Raw genomic sequence first — 22,141 nt, 5'->3', positions numbered from 1 at the left:
CACACCCAAACTCTGTTTCTAAGGTAAGTTGGTGGAAACTGAGCCCACATGATGGGCACACTGCTGAGTGTCCTGGTTTTGTTAAAGTTTCTCTTTTAGTGAATTTTTCTTTCACCTAAGTTCTTCTTAGTAACTGTACTTTTCTGAATTTGGCTACATGTTTTGGTAGACATAGCAATAGTATGCAAGGTCACTGTTAAGAATGCACATCCCATAAGCAAGAAGGGGTGAACTGAACAGATGACTAAAACTGACCAACTAAGTATTCCATCCCATCCACATGGGACATCCTATTCACCCTCAGGGACTACCCTCTCTCTGTGCTTGGAAACTGTAATTATTTTCTTGTGTTTCCTGCTCATCCTCACACAGGTGGGATGCTGGCCACCCACCCCTGGCAGCAGCAGGCTCTGGCACTCCCTGCAACTGGAAACCTGAACAGCCACGGTTCAGGGCAGGCGGTCGGTCTGAGTTGGTACAGTCATCTTGAGACAAGCTCTCTTTCTGGTCAAGACCATGGTCGGCAGCAGCATGAGACAGTGGCAATAGATGAGAGAGTCTAACCATCAAAAAGTGACAACCTCTGCACCCTAGTGCACAAGTTACCACAACCACTGCTGCAGCACAGCATGGCTGGTACTCACCCACGCCAAAAACTAGTTGCCCCTTCCATTGCCTGGTGGGCAGTGATGCATCGCTGGCCTCCCTGAGGCTTTTTCAAGGCGAGGGGCGGGGGTGTGATAGCCCTCGCCGTGGTAATGCCCACTCCATGTCAGCTGCTCTCGCAAAGGCTGCCAGGAGCTTCCGGGTCTCTCGAGAACGAAAGTGCCCAAATCAGAGAGAAAATAAATCAAAAAAAGGCTTCTCTGTACCTCGAAGATTTCGCTTAATTGGGACCCACCAAGCTGGCTCCAATCAGCTAATCTCAGGAACTGAGTGCTAGTGTCGAGTTAAGACGGCTTTTAAATCACCTGTGTGGGAGGACTGCATCTTTTTTGAGTCCTGAGACTTGCGTCTGCCCGCTCCAAATGGAGAGCAAGGCAGCCAAGGCTACGGCTACAGCCCTGGTAAGCTGCTGCTGTTCCAGCGAACGCAGACACTGTGGCTTCTCAAGCAACTGCCAAGGCAGTTCCAGCTCCCACACAGAGTGAAGCTAGCAAGGTCGCTGCCTTGCCAGCCACAGAGACTGTTATTTCTCGAGCCTCAAAGACTAACAAGGCAGCTACTGTGCCCCCCTACACTGGGCACTGCTGCTGCTGTAACCACAACAGCCACTGTAATTATACCAATGCCAGTGACAGTCATTTAGATTCTGGAAATAAATCAAGAGATGGTGAGCCCATATCAGCATCAGTTGCTAGCTGTAAGAGACTCACAAGAAACACTATTCGTGCTGCAGATGATGGCTAAGGGGCACCATCAACCCAAGGGGCAGCATCATCAACACAAGGAGGAGAGGAAGTGACCACCCAAACCTTTTCTCCAAGTGAGCTGAGAGATATGTGAAAATACTTTAGTCGTCATGAAGGCGAGAATGTTGTAACCTGGCTGCTCTGACGCTGGGATAATGGAGTTGATAGTCTGGAACTAGAAGGTGGGGAAGCCAAGCAGTTGGCATCTCTGACAAGGGATGCCACCCTTGAAAGGGCAATTTCAAGAGAGAACAACTCCACCACCCTCTGGAGTTGACTCCTGACAGCTGTGAAGGCAAGGTTTCCCTTCAAGGAAGATGTTATATGTAATCCAGGGAAACTGAATACCATGGAGAGAGGTATCCAGTTCCTGAGAAAATTAGCTGTGCGGGAAATCATCTATTTTGGGCCAAACAGCCAAGAGAGGACAGACCCAGATAGAATAAATTGTACACAACCTATGTGGCGCAGGTTTGTACAAAGCGCACCACCTGCATATGCTAAGTCACTGGCAGCAATCGTCTGGTCAGCTGGAGGTAGACAAAGCATTTCTGACATGATTAAGTGGCTTCAGGACTCTGAGGACAGCCCTGCTGTCTCTTTACAGGCTTCTGTCTTGACTGTGGAGAAACTGTGTGAAAAACCTGATGACCAGTTTGAAAGGCTGTTGCAAGAAATCCGAGCACTCAGAGAAGACAGGTTCCATTCACAACCTGTACAAACATAAGTTTCACCTATTAGGAGAAGGCATTTCCAATCTCAAGAGAGAAGATAGAAGGAGTCCACAAAAAGAGGCACATTGTGGTTCTTCCTACATGACCAGGGAGAAAACATGAGGAGGTGTGATAGAAGACCTACCTCAGAACTTCAGGAATGAGTATGTGAGTTAAAAGGAAAAACTCCTAGGAAAATTGCTGCTCCAGTTTCCAGAAGGGGTAGAGAGATTCTGATCCTCCTGAAGGAACCTCTAATTCATACCCAGAGGCTGCACAAAACACAAATTAGAGGGGCCCTGCCTCCAGCCAGGTGGAGGAAAGGGATAACAGAGTTTATTGGACTGTGCAGGTATGATGGCCTGGTACAACACACCCCTAGGAGTACAAAACTTTGGTGGACACTGGTGCTCAGTGCACAAATAATCCCCTCAAAGTATAAAGGAACACAATCCATCAGTATTTCTGGAATGACTGGGGGACGGTTGTAGAGGCTGAAATGAGCCTAACTGGGAAAAACTGGCAAAAGCATCCCATTGTGACTGGTCCAGATGCTCCGTGCATCCTTGGCATAGACTACCTCAGGAGAGGGTATTTTAAGGACCCAAAAGGGTATAGGTGGGCATTTGGTATAGCAGCTGTGGACACTGAGAATATTGAACAGCTGTCTGTTTTGCCTGGTCTCTCAGACAACACTTCTGTTGTAGGACTGCTGATAGCTGATGACCGGCAGGTGCCAACTGCTACCACAACGGTGCATCACCGGCAATATCGCACCAATTGAGACTTTTTGATTCCTATCCAGAAGTTGTTCATCAACTAGAAAGTCAGGTTGTGATCAGTAAGACTTGCTCACCTTTTAACAGCCCAATTTGGCCAGTGCGTAAGTATAGCGACAAGTGGAGACTAACTGTAGACTATTATGGCCTGAACGCAGTTATGCCACTGAGTGCTGCTGTGTCTGACATGTTAGAATTGCAATTTGAACTGGAGTCAAAGGCAGCTAAGTGGTATGCTACAATCAACATTGCTAATGCATTTTTCTCTATTTCTTTAGCAGCAGAGTGCAGGCTGCAGCTTGCTTTCACCTGGAGGGGCATCCAGTATATGTGGAATCACTTGCCCCAGGGGTGGAAACACAGTCCTACCATCTGCCATGGACTGATTCAAACCATGCTGGAACAAGGTAAAGCTCCAGAACACTTGCAATATATTGGTGACATCATCATATGGGCCGACACAGCAAAAGAAGTCTTCAAGAAAGGTGAGAGAATAATTCAGATTCTTTTGAATGCTGTTTTTGCCATAAAATGAAGCAAGGTCAAGGGACCTGCACAAGAGATCCAGGTTTTAGGAATAAAATGGCAAGATGGGTGTCATCAGATCCCAATGGATGTGATAAACGAAATTGCAGCTATGCCTCCACCTACTAATAAAAAGGAGACACAGACTTTCTTGGGCGCTTTAGGTTTTTGGAGAATGCATATTCCTGACTACAGCCAGATTGTGAGCCCTCTCTGTTGAGTGACTTGGAAAAAGAACCATTTCAAGTGGGGTCCTGAACAACGAGACTGGGGAGGGAGCGGGGGAAATCAATACTGGCACCAAAAGAGTTAAACCATAAACATTCACTTTTTCTTTTTATTAAGAAAGCATGCACAAAAATAAACTTGTGAGACCACGCCCCTCTTTCCCTGACCACTGGAACAAAGTGCAAGGGGCCACACCATGCTGGAGGGGACACCCCACACTGCAAGGGCCAGCAGGACCCCTCTCCAGAACAGGCTGCCTTGCTTTCCCCTCTCCTCCCCTCCCCACAGGCTGGTACCCAAGCACCCTGCAGAGCTCCACGCCACCCACCATGCCTTCCCACCCACTAACACCACACATTTATTTCAGGGGCAGAGGAATGAGGCCAATTTGCACACTGACCGGCATGTATTTACATATGCAAAGGAGGCACAACTTAATATGCAAATGATGCGAATATGCAAATCAGGGGCACTTGGATACGCGAAGGAGCCATCTTGTTTTCCTTCCAGTGGTGTTTTCAGACTTCAACAGGGCCGTCTCTCAGTAACATCCTCTGCAAAGCATGAACTGGCATCTACCAGAGGCTGTCTCTGGCACCACTTTCCACATAAACCCAACACACCTGCTTCTAAGCTCTATCATTCCCATCCTGAGGCAGCAGAGATAACAACTGACTCCATGTTGTAGTTGTCTGGGATTAATTTCTCTTGGAAACACTCAGTGATGAACACTCCCCCAAACACACACTTTAAAAAGAAAAAAAAAAAAAAAGTCCCATCACCCCTGCAACACAATGAGACTCTGTCCACTTCCCTGACAAAGAAAAGATCCAATTGATCTATTCCTACAGCAAATTTAAAGAGCAGTACTAGTTCCCTATCCTCCTGCAGTCAGAGTAGAGGTTATAATTCCCCTGCTCCAGGTCTGTCAAACAGCCATGATGTTTTATTTCCAGCTTGGTTCTCTTCACTGGTAAACAGGAAATATGGGTGGGGGGAAGGCTTTATTAAGAGGAAACAAGAGGTTTGACAGAACAGAGCCATACCAGAAAAAAAGGGAAACACAGGACACAGCTTTGGGGAGGAGGCATCTCAACATTCACTCCTGCTCCAGAACCTTTTCCACCTTTCTGATTTGCAAGTGCTGACAAAACTCATCCTTCTGGATTTACCCTAGATTCCATCATCTCCCCAGCTGAACTACAAGGGGTCTGAACCTCCCTTTTATACAACGCTCTTTGGCTGTTCAGTTTAAAAATCTGCCCCCACTTCATCCTCTCTCTTCTAATGCACCTATTAAAAAAACCACACTTGTGAGGGCCACCCACTTACTTGACCAGAGGGTCCAGCCCCTTGACCTCTAAGTCCTCTAATTCACCTCCACTCTGAGCAGCAGCTTCCTCTTACCACCATCAGCCCATTCGTGAAGTGGGAACCACTGACTGAGAACTGGCACCTACACAACAAGGCTCCTGTTGCTGGCACTCTCAAACCACAGGCAAGGACAGTCTTCAAAGAAATACGAGGGGCAGAGGGCCAAATAACAACGGAACAAATACTGATGGGAGAAAACTTCCAAATTTGCATATGCAAGTAAGAGCCTCACTACATATTTTGAAGAATGGCTTGAAGGGGTGGGAGGTGAAATTAAAAGCTCTGGAAAACAGAATTCGCTGAATCACGTGACACCCCTGACTGCTTTGTTTACTTGATGGGTATGTAAGCTTCACCTGGAGACTGCAAAGGCAGTGTAGAAACAGTTCAGGATTCCTTCAGAATCTCTCTCAGTCCTCACAGATGGCACTGCATTCTGAAACCAAACTTCTCTGCTGAAACACCATCTCTGCTACATTTTCCTTTCTCCAAACTCAGGTCTACCCTCCCAGCTGAAGTTCCCCCTGCCCTCAGGGACTAACCTCTCTCTGTGCTTGGAAACTGTAATTATTTTCTTGCTTTTCCTGCTCATGCAAAGAAGTTCATAGAGCTAAGATCACCCCTCCAGTGTCCCTTTAGCCCCCTGACCTTTACGACATTTATGAAACAACATAACTACAGGCTCCCAGGGTCCACTAGGCTCTCTCACTCCAGTAGCCAATACAACAGATTCACCAGCCACCTTGAAGGGAAAGAGGGATTGTTAAACGCAAAATGATGAGGGAAAGATGCACTCAAGGATTCAGCCTTCCGAGGTCTTTTCATGGCACCAAGGACCCATCTTTCCACCCTCCACAGGGCACCACACAACATGAAAGAGCCGATCTGATGCATCAGAGGCCACCAGAGGCGGGGGAGAGCTGTGCTCAATTATTGGTAATAATAATAATAATAACAATAATAATAATAAACAAAAGAAGAAAAAGAAGATAAAACAGGACGCAAGAAAGGATTATCTTCGGCAGCATCTTGCGGTGGCTTCTCTGGCGGAGATAGAGAATATATATCTATATACAGACAAGGCAGGGAGGCTGGGGAGGGTGGTGCTGACACCATTCACCCCATGTCCCCCTCCCCTCCCACATCCTTCACGAAGGACGGGCTATCGAGTCTGTAACTTGCTAGGTGATCAAGTCCCAATCGAAATCATCGGGGATTTCCTCATTGGCACCTGGAGGAGGCCCTGGAGGCCGAGGGACCAGATGGTGAGCTGAGTCAAAAATGAAGACAAAAAAAAAAAAGACAAGATAGGAAAGACAAGAGAGAGTTAGTATTAACAATGTCACGCTTTTTCACAGTGGGCCCTTGGGCAAAAGAACCCATAAGGGATTCCAGCTTTCTCCCTTCCAAAAATCTAGCAAGCAAGAACACTACTGTCATTAATTTCTCCCTGTCAGACAGCACCTACCAATGTCTGCAGGTGGTCTGCTACAAAATTCTCCACAGCAGCTTCTACCAAGGTTAAGTTTCAGTCTCCTTAACTTCCCTTACAGCTGTCTGCTGATAGAGCAAAAAGGACTTCATCAAAAGAAGTTTCTCATGTAAAGTTGCCTTCAAGCAACCAGCTGAGGGTGAGGCTGAGCTAGAGTGAAGTGAAAAGAAATCAGGCCACTGAAATCCTAAACCATGCCAAAGCCATGGCAGAGCCCTAAACGGAGAGCCCCTTGCACTGCAAGCTTCCTTTCTACCCTCAGTGCTCCATTTGATTAGTAAATGCTTAGAGAAATGCACAAAGGGCTTGGGAACTGGTTCTTCAATGTTCATTGGTATAATATGCCTTACTGTCACCCCTTACCTGGGCGATTATATCCTGGAGAGTCCTGGGTGGACATCTGGTACATAGGAGATGGCCCGGAGAAGAGATGGGGAGGCTGCGGCTGACCATAGGAGTTCACTGTGAAAGGAATAAAAAAAACCAAAACCAACAAACCTGTTAATGTTCTGGTCAGATGTCTTGGCCCCGACTGAGTGGCAGCTCGGCCACAGAGCAACTCACTCAGACCCATGGGATACTGAGGAGACATTCAGCTGTTGGGTCCTAACTGCAAGCTATAGCTTGGTCAGGGATCTTGTTCTTGGAACCAGCAGGAGTTTATCTATTATTGTAAAATAAGAAAATGTTCATCTAGAAACACCACAAGCTGGCTCAATATAATCCATTCAGTTCAGTACTAGATGACACACACCATCACAGTTGTATCAAGGCCATGATATCCTCTGTGCTCTCCTCCTACTCCTTGTCCAGTTAGTATTTTCTGCAACACTGGGTGCAAGAGATTTCTTCTTTACACCTCCTACAGCTCCTGCCACCTGGAACAGCAACCTCTTTACCTTGCCATTCCTTTTGGTTGGTAACCTACAAACACCACCACCTCCTTCTCCTTTTATGGGTTTACCTTTTAAATGTATTTCTGCCTGGAGAAGTTGCCTGTCAATGCTATGCATCACATAATAACAGTCTGTCTAGGCCACAGACATAGGACAGCCTAATTCTTTAAAGCCAGAGGAAGCTGAGTTGCTACAAACAGCTGACAGCCCAGCCCTGGGTTGCTCAGTGCTACATTGCCCGGGAAGGCAGGAAGTAGTTTAGGATATTTGTAGAATTGGGCCTTTATTTACAAGTCACTTTAGTCTCCATCTTCATTACCTTGGTTCATAGATTGCTCCTGTTTGCCACTGTTCAGGGCACAAGAATCAGAGATTCGGGGGGTCTGCTGTGGGCCAACCAGATGAGGGAGTTGACCAGTCTGGGTAAGGAAGTGATTAAGGGAGTCACAGAGATTGGCAATATGGTGCTGATCCAGTGTCCAGTTCTTCCGCTCAGCCTGGCGCAGACTCTCCATCAGCTCTGCAGGGGACAAAGGGCAATGTCAAACACAGTACTCACACTGTGGTCTTCCCTGCAAAGAGTTTCTGTCTTCTGCCTCTAAATCCTACCTTCTTCCCACAAACCCAACTTCATTGCTTTGAATCTGTCACCAAACTCCTGGAGAACTCCATATCTAGGATACTGTCTCACTGACTCAAGTAGGGGAGGGAAGAGTAAGAGGGAAAAATTTCAGTTAGATTTCTGAGATATTTTTATGAATTAATTCCCCCTGCCCCAAATTCTTGCAGTGTCCAGGCACTTCAGGGTCTTTAACAGAACCTCATTTTACAAATAGAAGAGCTGAGTCACTAAGAAACTCATGCACTTGACACGATTACATTGAAAAAAGATCTGGCCACAGCACTCTAGACTACAGCCCTAGTCAGAGTCACTAGATCTAGCCACTAGGCCAACACTGACCTGAGAATTGGGAGTGCTCAATGCTAGACCAGTTCAGCCGGTTTACCATCTTGAAGCTTTCCTTCAGGGAATCAATGTTGGAGCACCAGTCAGGAGGAAATGCTGCAATGAAATGGGGACAAGATTATTCCAATAATGACGGCTCCTTCCCTCCATTCCTTATTATAAAATGGTTGGCCCCTCTTCACTATCTTTGGCCTAATGCTACAATAGCTAGAAATCCTTTTTCCCTTGGAAGACCAAGGATGGGGCCTTTTTCATTTAGCCCCTGCCTTTATCCTGCATCCCTAAAGAGAATTCCAAACCCAGTGTGGATGTATCCCCCTTTATTTCAGTAAGGAAGCAACTTTCCCCTCAGATTTCAATCATAACTTTTTCCACATAAAACACAGGCACTACATAGTAAAAGCTCACTTGTGGCATTTCTGCCTGGGGACTCCTCTCTGCTGCCTTTTCCCCAGCTGTTCTTTCCATCACCTTGACTCACCAAAGCCAGCATTGTTGATTGAAGTCTGCGACTGCTGCTGGTGCTGGTGTGGCTGCTGCTGTGGGTGGGAGTGCGGGTGATGTTGATGCTGGTGGTAGCCTCCATGCTGCATTGGGGGTGGGTGCATGGACATCACTGGTGGAGGGCCATAACCTTCACCACCCTGCTGCTTCCCCCCTTGGGATGGACAACCCTCTGGGGTTGGAGTGTGGAGTGGGGGAGCAGCACCCACTGATGAGGGACCTTGCTGCTGCTGGTACATGTAGTAGTTGTGGTTGGAGGGCTGCATGTCACCAAGGAGAGAAGAGAAGCCTGCCAAGTAGGAGGAAAAAAAAAAAAAAAAAAAAAGAGGAGGGAGCTTTAAGAGCTGCCTGGATCAGACCTCTGCTTAAATTATCCATCTCTAATTTCACATTGCCTATTGTGCTATTTATGAAGCTTTTGGAGTGCCCTCTGCAGGCTGCCAACAACTATCACCTGCACAGTTATGCCCTCACTGTGCTCCAGATTCTCTTCAAAACAAAAGGCTCTACAACAAAGCCCCAGCAGGATTTAAACTTCTAATAGAGTTAGGCACTTAAATTCCTCCCTGGATTTTTCCTGTATTTATCAAAGTAACCCATGCTTTCCTGAAATTTCACACACATGCTGTTCTCCTAGAAATGACCATTAAGCAAACAACAAAACACTTAGAAACCAGATAACTTGATAAATCTGACTTGCTGTTTCCAAAAGCTCTCTTCAGTTTCTGTCTTACAAGAAGTTCGGTCAGGAACCTTCACAGTTTTTCTCACACAGATCATTAGAGGTCACACATTCTACTGCTTGTATTCACAGAGCACATTACATGCATCAGGGCTCCTTTATTACTTTCATTCCTCTTGACACAGTGGGAGTCTCATTTCTGTCCTCTTGTATTTCAGGTATCCCACTACATGGAATGGCATCAGGTGTTCTCCACTCTTCCCCACATCAGGAACTTGGCATCTCTCTTAGGTCTCCTTCCCCAATTCATTCCCCCCTTACATTGTGGAACCTCCATGAAAAATCACAGTGAAAGGCATTACAAGCCACTAAACTAAGCTACCTATTTCTTACGTTGAGCACCCTTACTTGGCCATCTACAAGCAAGCTTCAGTTTTTCACTATATCCAAAATCAACCCTTAGAGCATCCTACTACTGTGATGGGGCAAAAGGATGAATACTGCCATCCTGACTCAAACACTGCCTACAAAATTTCCTCTAAAATTACAAGTTTTCCTAGACTACCTTACAGTGGAAGACTTGAGGGGGAAAAAAAAATTCTGCTGCTAAGCTTTTACAAACAGAGGTACACACTCAGTCAAGGTTCTTCTCTACATATGGCTACATACATGTAGCTTGCTTATTCTACAACAACTCACACAACAGGCTCCTACTAGGAATCTCAAGTGCCAGCATAATGAAAGCAGTAAAAGTAAAAAAAGATTATTTTACTGAAGTTCAGGTCAGTTCAGGAGGCTCTTCCTAGAGTAGCAAACTTTGCCTACACTATATCATGGTTGACAACAGAGACAAGAGGCTCATGTAACAATATATTCCTTTTTACACCAGACTAATATTTAGAAGAGTGTTTAAAGGCAGGACAACCGGAGTTTTTTCTGGAGTGTTTTCTGTGGACAACCCATCCCTACAGCCATTCTGCCCCCTGGTGGATGCTCCCCCAGACTCCAAAAAGGCAAGATGTGAATGGAGCTGCAGGCTTGCTCTCTTCTGTGCTCCAAACCCATAAAACTCAATTCTCCAATGCCTTGTACAATCCTAGTTTTAACAGATCTGAGCAATAATGACTTTCCACTCTCCTTCTCGAGAAATTCTACATATAAAAGTCCCCTCCCTCTTTTGGTTTCTAGCCTGATAGATTGTGAATACTTCTCTGACACGCTTTTCTTTAGGACTTCATTTTGCTAAGTGTCTGCCATTTTAGTATTTGCTTTTATATCAACACAAGGTATTCTTAAATCATTATCCTCTTTATTCTGAGACAACTAGGGGGAGCAATAGATAAAGGACATGCAGATTTCTTATCTGGTCCTGGCAGAAATAAAGAAAACATGCCAAAGAAGAAAAGTCTGTTTGCACAGGCTCCTAAACAAGGAAAGATCTGAAAGATACCAAGGATAGATCAGATCAAGTCAACAACAGTGTGTGGGCAGATACCTCCCCAACTGACATGATACGTATAGTTACTCACCGTGCTGAGAGGAAGATGATTTCTCCAGCATGGATTTATAGAGATTTCGGAAGGACCAGCTGAGGTCCTGGAAGTTGATCTCAGAGTAGGAGAACTTGAAGTCATGGTTGGCACTGTACAGCGGGGACGGCACATCAGCCCCTTCACGGCCCTGCCCCCCTGCTACAGTAGAGGCAACATCCACAGGCCCTGCACCCTGCTAAGGAAGTCAGAAGTAATGACTTTAGATTGTACTTGGTTTTGTAACTTGAGACCAGGATCCAGAGACTAGATACAGGTAGAACATGTACTGGCAACCCATATCACTGAGCTCATCTTCCAACAAAACTTCCCAAATACCATTTTCCTTGAGGAAAACCGATCACTACCTTCTCCCTCTAGAGCACACTGGCTCCAGCTTTTTCTTCAGCTATCTAATACTGTTATACCTTTATTCTTATCCCCATCCAGCCCTTTGTTAAAATTCACTTCCTCTTTATTTTTTGACTCTGCTATTTCACATTCTTCCCTTCTTTTTTTTTTTTTTTTTTTGCCTCTATGTCACCATTTTCACAATTCCCTCTCTTCTCACCGCTTCACTTTTCCATTCACACTCTCCTCCCCCTCTCACTTTTCCCCACCATAAGGTTTGTACCCTTTACCCTGCTGCTCACCTGACTGTAGTTAGTAATGGGGGTGGTGGTCTGTAGTGACAGCTGAGGAGTGGCCTCAGGTGGCAAAGAGGCTTCTGTGCTAACTGGAACAGCCCCTCGGGGGCTTTTACTCGCCTCTTGCTCTGGAGAGTCTTGTGGTATCTGTGGATGGGGAAGAAAGAGAAAAGGAAAGGAGCAGAAATCAGGAACATAGGGAGAAGTGAAACTGCAGATGGGAAGCCAGCTCCCCCACTGTGGAAGTTCATGGCTTAGAAAAGAGGAGGAATGGGTCTTAGTCACTGAAGAGCCAGCATAAAGGACTTTAAACAAGATTAACTTTGCTACTGAACAGCAGCAGCAACAACAGCCAATTGGCAGGATATACATGCTAGTTCATTCAGCCATAGCCTTTTTATCCCCATCTGTACATGCTGCCTCCAAAATGATACCATGGTCTGGTGCTGGAGGGACTCCCTGGAACAAGAAGGGAACTTCCCCTCCCACTCCATGCTGTCTGGAAAAAACAACACTCACGTCATCATCTGGAGGATGCCGCCTCTTGCGAGATATATCTGGACATGTATCTATTGTCCAATAAGAGCCCTGGAAAGAAGACCAATTGGTGAATGTATGATTAAATCAGAGAGCTTCCTGAAGCAGGGAGTTACCCACTAGAAGAATGCAGCCTCAACCAAACATTAGGACCACAAGGACCACCCTCCAGAACATCAGACAACTGAGACTTGGGTGTTGCAGAGATTCCCCTCTTGCATTGGGTTATATTGAACAATGAGGTTTGATGCTACTGGTGGAAGGCAGAATGCTCTACATTTCCACCACTCCAAGACAGGACACCATGAAGAACAAAGGATGTCTTGATCCAAGATAGGTCAATTCTTTTGGGCATGCACAGCCCTTTCAGTACCTTCCTCACAACACAAATTTGTTATTGGCTAATGAGAACCAACTCAATGTTTAGATTGGGCAGAAACAGCTAGAAGGATCACTCTTTGTCCATGCTTGTGAGACTCCACTTTGAGTACTGTGCCCATTAGGGGGGTTCCCAGTGCAAGACAGATACTGACACTCTAGAATGCATCAAAAGAGGGGTCACCATGATGGCTAAGAATCAAAACACATGATATACAAGCAGTTCTGATAGAGAGATCTGTTTAGTCCAGACAATAGAAGGCTAAGGGGATCTAACCACTGTCTTCAACTGTGTAAGGAGACTATAAAGAAGAATAAAACTCTTCTCAAAAATACACAGCACAAGAAACAGAGGCAACAAACACAAGTTGCAGCAAGGGAAATTACAATCAGATATAAACAAATAATTATTCACAATGATGGTGGTGCAGCACTGGAATAAATGCCCAGTTGTGGTATCTCCATCCTTGGAGATATTCAAAACTCAATGAAGACATCAACAACCCAGTCTAACTGTCCCTTTCTGGGAGGAGAGTGGGGGTGCATGTTGACCTCCAGATGCCCCTTTCAACATAAAATAGTCTATAATTTTGTCTGCTGTTTTCTGAATAAGTATAAAGAGAACTCCAGAGTGTGATTTAGCCCATTTTAACCTCCAATCTGAATAATCAGTGACAAGCACAGGCCAGGTTTTCATCATAAATCCATCTGAGCATGCCAATGAACACCTGCAAACATATACCCTGAAATCAGTTAGGATTTGCTGGAATAAGCCATATAATAAATTGTACTTTTGAGCAGTGATCTTCAAAGATATACTACTTCCATTTATAGATGCCAACTGAGCACCACCTAGTCCTTTAAATATAACGTGAAGTAAAAGGCTTAAGCAAGTGGCCCTTTCTGGTAACTTTAGGATGGGGGAGGAAGAGACAATCTTTCTGTTTAAATACATAGGTTCTTGACCCCATCATCTCCTCCTGCTTGTTTGTGGGTTTTTTTAACAGTAATAATATCTGTATACCAAGATGCCAAGTCTTGGTTTTGCTAGCAATTACCTTTACAATCTTCATATACTAACAGAACTTTATTAGCCCTCACTTAGCCAAAAAATTCCTAAATTCCTGAGTTTTACTTGTCAATGACTTCTGCAGATTCAAACTGGCAGTGACACTTTTTCCTCAACACCAAATATTTTACAGTCCAAATAGGTAGTAGTTCTGCTCTCACTTCCATTATCTTGCTTCCATGAAACCCATGATGTCACATTATAGTCCTGCCATTCACCAGCAGCAACTACGGTTTTCCATAATAGATCAAGCTGGCCTAGACCCACATTTTACACACAAAAATCAAGAAGAAAAAGAAACAAAACTAATAAAATATATTCAACCTCATTTTTCCTTATTTCAGTATCTCTAAAGTTAACCAAAGGTCACATATAAAAACAATTGCTAAAGCCATTAAGGCCCCTATACCGGTTCCCTTTAAGTGAATGCCTCTGTAGCCAAAGCACTGCAGTAAATCTTACTACTGCTTCCATTTTTGCCTACACTTCAGGTTTCAAATTCCAACCATGAGTTAGAAAGGGCAACCCTGGCTTATTCTCTGCAGGTTTAAATTGCGTGCCCAGGAGCATGCAGATTTCTTACCTTCCCAGGATCATCTCTTGGTCGAGGCACCTTCCGAAAACATTTATTCAGAGAGAGGTTATGACGAATAGAGTTCTGATGAGAGAATAAGAGACACAGGTAAGTGCTACAACAAAAACATACCGCCTTTGAGTATGTCCAGGAAACGAGTAGAGAAAACAGAAGAACGGTGCATACTCAAAAGTCAAATCTCATTACATCTACACAGAACAGAGCAGAACAGAAGCTGTGGAAGGGAGAGGGATGGATTAGGATGAACAATACAGGGCTGAACCACATATACACCTACAGAAGGTGCAATGAAAATAGTATTAGTGTGATGCAGAGGTTGCTAGTGAGGTAGGTTTTGTGGGGGGTTTTGTTTTCTTTTTCTTGGTTGTTGTTGGTGATTTTTTTGCAGGCTCCCTCTTAAGGGGCCACCACATACAACAGAATTCTCAGAGAAAATGGGATTTCTGGCTCTGCATTTTCTCCAGTTGGTCAACTTAGTTTCACATCTGTCTTTTTATTTTGCTCAGTGAGGATACTTTGCACAGAATTAAGAAGATAAGTCTTGTAATCAGGCAAAATGGGTACTTTTTGTGAGCAATGCGAGTCCTCACCTTCCAACCAATACCAGCATTTTTGTAGTAGGGAAAGTTGTCACAGATCCAACGGTAGATCTCACTAAGCGTCATCTTCTTGGCAGGTGATGAGTTGATGGCATATGTGATCAAAGTGGCATAGCTGTAGCGTGGCTTCCCATCTTGGTGCACTGCAGCCTCATCCTTACTCAGGGTGGCATTGGGATCTGTTGGTGAGCCTGGGGGACACTTTCGGGCAGCCCCTGGAGGTCCTGCTTGTGAGGAACCCCCTAATTTTTCTATAGTAGCCCTTAAAGTAAGCTGTGGCAGCCAGTCTATGGAAGTGAGGCTGCTTTCCAGGTCGGAGGCCATGATGCTGGATGCAGGAGTACCTGTGAGAAGAAAGGAGCCAGAAGAGAACTCCTGAGATATAAAAAAGGTGAACCTTAAGACCAGAAGCATCCATTTGCATTCCTCTTCTGCTTCTCCCCCATCGGAAGTACCTGTGTAAAGATTATCCTACTTCATATATCTTATCCACAGCCAGACAGAATCATCCAAAAAGCCTTATGACTGTCTCTGGAAGGATTATCCTTGCTGATATTAGCCAGGACAGTGATGATGGTAACACTGCTAGGACAGTCTTACCCGGAGCGTCCCAACTGTTCCCAGGTAAAGAACTGAGAACTAGTCAAAGGAAGTTGAGCCTTTTCAGCAGCTGTATCACATTTGCTCCATTACTATATAAGCAATATAACGTTGTGACCCTTCACCAAGAGTACCTGTGATCCAGTAGGTTGTGTCAGGTAAGAGGAAAATTATAGTTAAAAGGGAATACTCCTTCATGCCACATACAAACCACAGTTTAATTAGATCATCTGTAAAAGTCAGAACTGGGACTATCTTAATTTGTGGGGAAATTCACTTCTCCCTAAGGCCTAGTCTCTCTTTTTGCATCAGGTGACATTATAATGAATACTATTCCTTAGAGCTAGGATTACATATCATTTTAAAATGCCAACATCATGCGTAGTACTGTATACAGATAATTACATCTACCATGACAAGGTGGAACAGACTATATTAAGCTCATAATAGTTAAAGCTTTGCCTACCATAACCCGTTTTTCCTAAATATACATTTCATTGAATTAAATCTCACTTAATGCACAATGTAGCAGGCAAGTATTTTCCCCAAATCTGAGACACAAGAAAAACTTACTTGTCCAAAGTCACACAAGAAGTTTGTCACAGGGTGGAAAAAGACTCAGGATCTTTCCTCTCATAAGTATTATATATTTCCCCTCACAGAAATAAAACACACATATCCAACATGGCTAGCACTTGTACCAAAGGTTTTCTACCTCACAGTTATTTTATATGAAGAAAATATTTAGCAGCATGAACACGTAAACTTAGCATACGAGCTTGAATGCTATCTTTTGTAGTAGTCAAGGCAAGCAGAAAGATCATAATTCTTACTCATAATTGGCTGCATCCCTATACTAGGAGCAATCCCTTTAAGTCTGGACTGAGATAGCTAAGTTTCTATGGACACAACCTGCCCTGCTCTGCACTTATTCTTTCCATAAAGAGAAGAAACATGTCTTGAAGTGCTGTAAGTTCTGCATCTTTCATTTTTGAAATTAATCTTTTAAAAATATTAGATACTACCTTTAAGCATGCTAGTGCATACAAAAGGCAAATGCACAAACACACGTACACGGTCACGTAACACATTAAACACATGCATACATGTAGGAGAGAACAGACGCACATGAACACACTATGCTTTGGAAAGATTCATCAACAGACATCTCTCACTAAGTGCATCACTCAGATGAGTGGATCAGATGAGACAGGGGGACACCCATCTGCATGAATACCAATTAGATCGTCATTCTAAAAATAGGTATTTGACAATAATACAGTGTGGATGCACAGATCCAGAGAAAGGCCAACCAGCATTTTGACACAGAAGCTCCCTGTTCTTCCCCCACAACTACATGCATTACACCTTGCACTTCTTCACTGAAGTGCTCTCACAGCACAAAAGCACTCAAGAGTCTACACTCTAACACGTTCATACGCACTAAACCTTTCATTTTCATGTATGTGCTCATTGCAGCTCTTAGGTCTCAAATACCTACACAACGCCCCAACAAAATCCACCCCTCAACCACCATAGGCAGTGGCTCCAAAGCCCTGGGCTCAGAAAGCATCTCCTACCCTGTTTACTGACAAATAAGACAGGGTCTTATATTAATTTTTGCTCCAAAACTTCTTACTTTTTTACTTGCATATCCGCCTGGACACTATTTAAACTGACTTTTTAACGAACTGTAAGTAGGGTTTATTTTTGGAGTAGTGCTTATATTTGGAGCATCCTCAAAAATCCTGAAAAATCACGCTAGGGCTTATTTTCTGGGTAGGTCTTATTTTCAGGGAAACAAGGTAGTTGCACAGATAACATTATCACTCACATTCATGTGCATGTACAGACTGAAAAGTAAAATTGCAACACTACAGTAAGAGTGGAAACATACTTCTATCTGTGGAGGAAAGGAAAAGCCCAACTGCTTTTAACTTATCTATCTACTCATCTGCCACGTTATCACATATGACAGCAATGACTGCTTGCTACACAGCTAACTAGATGATCAGAGCAGCAAAAGGCTTTCCATTATCCACCCTCCTCAAGTTGTTGTTTATTGAATATAGCTCTTTTTGACTGCATTGATCTAATCTCAAACTTTTTTTTTTTTTTTTTTTTTTTTTTTAAGCAGCACTATTCCTTCTGGAACTATACAAAAGTAAAGCAACAATGTCTTTTTATCCAGTGGGCATGGACAGACCACTGAGGCGTCCCAGTGACTGAAACACAGCTGCATTTGCATTAGCCGTCACTAAAAGTAGTATTCAACTTGGAAGAAAACAAACATGAACTAAATATCAGTTGAATGCTTATTTTTGTAAGTATGCCTCATATAAATTTTAATTTCCACAGTGCAGAGAACAAATTACTGCTGCTCATCCTATGTATGTTAAACCACTATGAAATATCAGTTGTGCTACCAATACAAACCCGAAGTAAAATAAATACAAATTTCCCAGCCACACCCTCCCTTTTAAGAGAAGCACAGAAATCCAGAAAATTAGGTTACAAAAACCTACAGCAGATTAAGATACCAATCTGAAAGAACTACTTTTCAGGAAAAAAACCAGCAGCTTTTTAACAACACATACACCAGACAGTAATTTAGGACATAAATTGAAGACTTAGATCCGATAGCAATCACATGGGAAATTTTGAAGCAGTGGAATAAGATTTTGTTTTTTCCTTAACCTTGATCATGCCACTGGATCCTGGCAATATGGGTTCTGTAATAATCAGGCATAGTCAAAACATAGGTAAGGTGGCATTCCAGAACACTATCAGTGCAAAAATATATTTGGTGTAATTGGCTACTAAGTTATTTGAAATAATGCTTACTATAACAGCAATACCTGCTACAATTCGTACTGCGTATCCCATTTACCTGATCCAAGCAATACACCAGCTTGACACTACTTAATGGTATGATAAAACAAGACTGAAGCCAACCAGAGCAGTTGATGATTCTTCCAACTTTCCCTTCCCAGTTCATTGCCTGTCAAATCTTCTTTCAAGCTATTATCTTATGATCACACCCAAAGAAAAAAAAAAAAAAAAAACCACTTATGACTAACAAACACACTGAACTAAAACCAAGAGTATTTGAAAAATAATCCTACCACATTAGCAAACCAGAATTAACTCCGAAGAAGCAAAAAGAAAGTTGGAAGTCCAGAATTTATAATCTCTGACTTTACATAGTAAATGGTATCTGTTAATGTATTTGGCTGCCTTTAAAACCAAGGGTAAGATAGCTAAGTCATAACCACCATCAACAGCTGGAAACTGACTGCAAAGCCTTCATTTCTCAAGCATTAAGTAGTTCCAGTACAACCCCAAGTCAAGACAGGGGTGCAAAAATGACAGCCAAGCACTGGTCCAAAACTACAATTAAACATATGAGAATCTGTAACTCATAAAGAAATGTATTCATCATTAAAGAAAATCGTAGCATTTAATACCTTTTAATAACCACTAATCCACTTGGGACTAGTAATACTTCACTACAGCTTTCCAGGAAAGCTACTGCCTTACTTTGAACATTTGCAACTAGCAAATCAAACCTCAGGCTGCAAAAAAAGGCAGCCTTCTCTCTATCATATTGTACTATCCCTGCCAGACTGAAGAAATCTGTACTTTGCATGCCCTGCTATTTTGCAAATGCTTGCTCTAAGACAGTCAGATCTTATCCAAGATCACTACTACTTATATATCGGGACCGAAAAATGTAGGAAATGTGGGGAACAGCACAGCAAAACAGGCTTTCAAGCAGTGAGAGACATTGCTGTAGAACATCTATAAATGTAAGGTCACCTCTATTACATTCCTGAAACACAGATCCAGTGATCCATGTAACATATTCAGAAACACACCTAGCTTCTGAGGTAATGAACGAACAAAAAAACCTCAAACCCAACTAACTGGCAAAAAAAAGAATCATTTGATTGCAAACTTTCTGAAACACAAAGGTGTTGGAAAACTGGCCAATCACCAACCACATAAAGTTTAACAGAGGCAAGTTCTGAATTTTGCACCTGGGACACAGCAACCCTGGTTGTACATACAGAGTGGGGGATGAGATGCTGGAAAGCAGCTCCGTGGAGAAGGATCTGGGAGTTCTGGTTGACCACAAGTTGAACATGAGCCAGCAGTGTGCCCTGGCAGCCAAAAGGGCCAACTGTGTCCTGGGGTGCATCAAGCACAGCATTGCCAACCAGGCAAGGGAGGTGATTGTCCTGCTTTGCTTTGCACTGGTGTGGCCTCACCTGGAGCACTGTGTGCAGTTCTGGGCACCACAGGATAAAAAGGATATAAAGCTACTGAAGAGTGTTCAGAGGAGGGCTACAAAGTTGGGGAAGGGTTTGAAGAGGAAGCCATATGAGGAGCAACTAAAGTGACTATGTTTGTTCAGCCTAGAGAAGAGGAGACTGAGGGGAGACCTCATGGCAGATGCAGCTTCTTCACAAGGGGAGGAGAACAGGCAGGCACTGATCTCCCTGGTGACCAATGACAGAACCCGAGGTAATGGCATGAAGATGTGCCAGGGGAGGTTTAGGTTGGACATTAGGAAAAGGTTCTTCACTCAAAAGGTGGTGGAGCACTGGAATAGGCTCCCCAGGGAGGTGTCACGGCCCCAAGCCTGACAATGTTCAAGAAGTGACTGGACAACGCCCTCAGACACATGGTGTGAACTGTGGGGTTGTCATATGCAGGGACAGGAGTTGGACTTGATAACCCTTGTGGGTTCCTTCCAACTCAGGACATTCTATGATACTTTGATGAAAAAATGCAATTTTGACACACCTGTGTAAACTACACATGCAAGAGACCTGTACTGTTAAGCCAATACAGAAAGGGGAAAAGAATCAATTTTGCTTACTCTGGCAGAAGATAATTTTGACATTTTAACATGTGCCTTCCCTCAAAAATTAGGAGGTATGAACTAAGAGGGCATGAACAAAATATTTAAAAATCTTATCTTCTCTAAGCAAACATCCTAACTGAGAGATATTTGTTTCATGTAAGTCATACAAAAGGATATTGATCACCCTGGATAGCCTGAAATTTTTTATCCATCATTTTTGCAACTACTTGTGAGAAGCCTTCAGAAAATTTTTATCTTTCTGGAATCAATTCCAGAAGGAAAAGAGAGGCTGCTGGGTATTATTCATAAAATGAAACTTGACCTGAAGGAGTGGCAGGTGTCATATTAGTGTATCAGCAAACCAAAGAAAAGCAGTGCAGTTTGAAAGTACACTCCTGTTTGCAATACCATATAAAAGGAAGGAAACCAGTCCATGTGGCAAAGAGGGAAGAGAAATCATCATACTTCAGAACCATGTTTCCTTTCTTTGGGAGCAGCAGAACAAGCCAAAAACATTTTCCCAACAAACTATAGATGTGCAGATGTGGTAATAAGGGGCACATGGTTGTCACTAGTGATGAACCACAATGAAGAAAGATTTCAACCAAAGGAAGCACACAGTCACCTAAGAGCACATAGTGTGTTATCACCTATATGAATACAAACTGTCACAATCTGCGCCTGTCCATGTCACGGTTGTCTGACTCTATACCCCTACTCAAAACTATTTAGTGTGCAAGATGGAATGGCTTTGAATGTTCAGTGCTATTTTGTGTAAAAGAACACAGGTGGTTCAGTAACTATGGCATCCTGAATTAGAAATCTGCTAAAAGTTACAACACAACACTAGAAGATGGTATTGAAAAGTCAGACTTAGAGAAGTACAATAACTTTTAGATCACATATAGCCTAATAAAAATCACTGATGTAATGATTTTATTACAATTAAGTTGTTATACAGGTACAGTTTTCCTTTAGCAAACAGTAATCTCGGCAACATAAGGTTCATATTAAGTCTCAAGGAAAAATGAAAACAAATGTTTTCACAATAGTTACTAATTACATAAATATCATAATGGCATATTTTAACATAGGACTTTTCGATTCACTCCATTTTGTGAAAGGTGCACGAGAAGGGTATAATTTTGTATTTTCAATTTAGTGAATGAACAGCACTGACTGTGCATGCATTCTCGGTACAAATGAAGCATGTAGTCTTACGAGGACTATAAAGTCACCAAAACTCCCATGTTGGAAGAGCATCAGGATCCAATTCCAAAAGCAATTATGTACTCCTCTTGTACAAAAACTGACAAACCAGTATAGTTTACAAGACTTGACCTGCTTATTCAAACTTATCAATAGACGGCATTACAGCTAAAGTCTAAAATATTCTCATGTCAAGGGACAGTATCTTTACAGACATAAATGGCTAGGATCAAGCACAGCCAGTGCCTTGCCAGATTTTAATAAGACCAACTAATCATATATTTTTGTTGTCTGCCATACAAACATGGAGCAAAAATGCAGAGAGAAATACTACACAAATGTTGAAGAGACCCCTCAGAGAGTCTGAAAATATGTGTTCAAAGTTAAGATTAGCTTACTTACTTATGGTGCTGTGTAAGTGAAAGTGTGGAATATATAACACCTGTCAAAAGAAACAGCAAGTGATATTGAGAATACTGGTATGCCTAAAATACTTTTGAGCTGAAAATTATTTTCTTTGTAATGAGACTACTATA

The 22,141-nt window shown here is 43.2% G+C and overlaps 1 protein-coding gene across 7 annotated transcripts in view; it reads right to left on the bottom strand.

Annotated features, from left to right (window-relative positions):
- Positions 1–3,746: 3,746 nt before the first annotated feature.
- The window catches only part of FOXJ2 (forkhead box J2), a 28,131-nt gene continuing 9,736 nt past the window's right edge, over positions 3,747–22,141 (bottom strand). For 4 of the 7 annotated variants that reach the window (XM_080346552.1, XM_080346554.1, XM_080346555.1 and 1 more), the window contains 10 exons: positions 14,918–15,270; positions 14,316–14,390; positions 12,268–12,336; positions 11,755–11,895; positions 11,102–11,300; positions 8,868–9,179; positions 8,381–8,482; positions 7,739–7,939; positions 6,887–6,985; positions 3,747–6,301 (listed from right to left, as the gene is read on the bottom strand). In XM_080346552.1, coding sequence (XP_080202678.1) covers positions 6,213–6,301; positions 6,887–6,985; positions 7,739–7,939; positions 8,381–8,482; positions 8,868–9,179; positions 11,102–11,300; positions 11,755–11,895; positions 12,268–12,336; positions 14,316–14,390; positions 14,918–15,250 — 1,620 coding nt within the window. In that variant the 5' untranslated portion in view covers positions 15,251–15,270 and the 3' untranslated portion in view covers positions 3,747–6,212. Of the gene's footprint in view, positions 6,302–6,886; positions 6,986–7,738; positions 7,940–8,380; positions 8,483–8,867; positions 9,180–11,101; positions 11,301–11,754; positions 11,896–12,267; positions 12,337–14,315; positions 14,391–14,917; positions 15,271–22,007; positions 22,048–22,141 lie in introns of all 7 variants that reach the window. The other 3 variants (XM_080346556.1, XM_080346558.1, XM_080346553.1) reach the window with 2 other exon arrangements.

This window comes from Nesoenas mayeri (assembly GCF_963082525.1).
Source record: "Nesoenas mayeri genome assembly, chromosome: 1".
NCBI classification, from domain to species: Eukaryota; Metazoa; Chordata; class Aves; order Columbiformes; family Columbidae; genus Nesoenas; species Nesoenas mayeri.
This window is presented reverse-complemented; position numbering and strand designations above follow the sequence as displayed.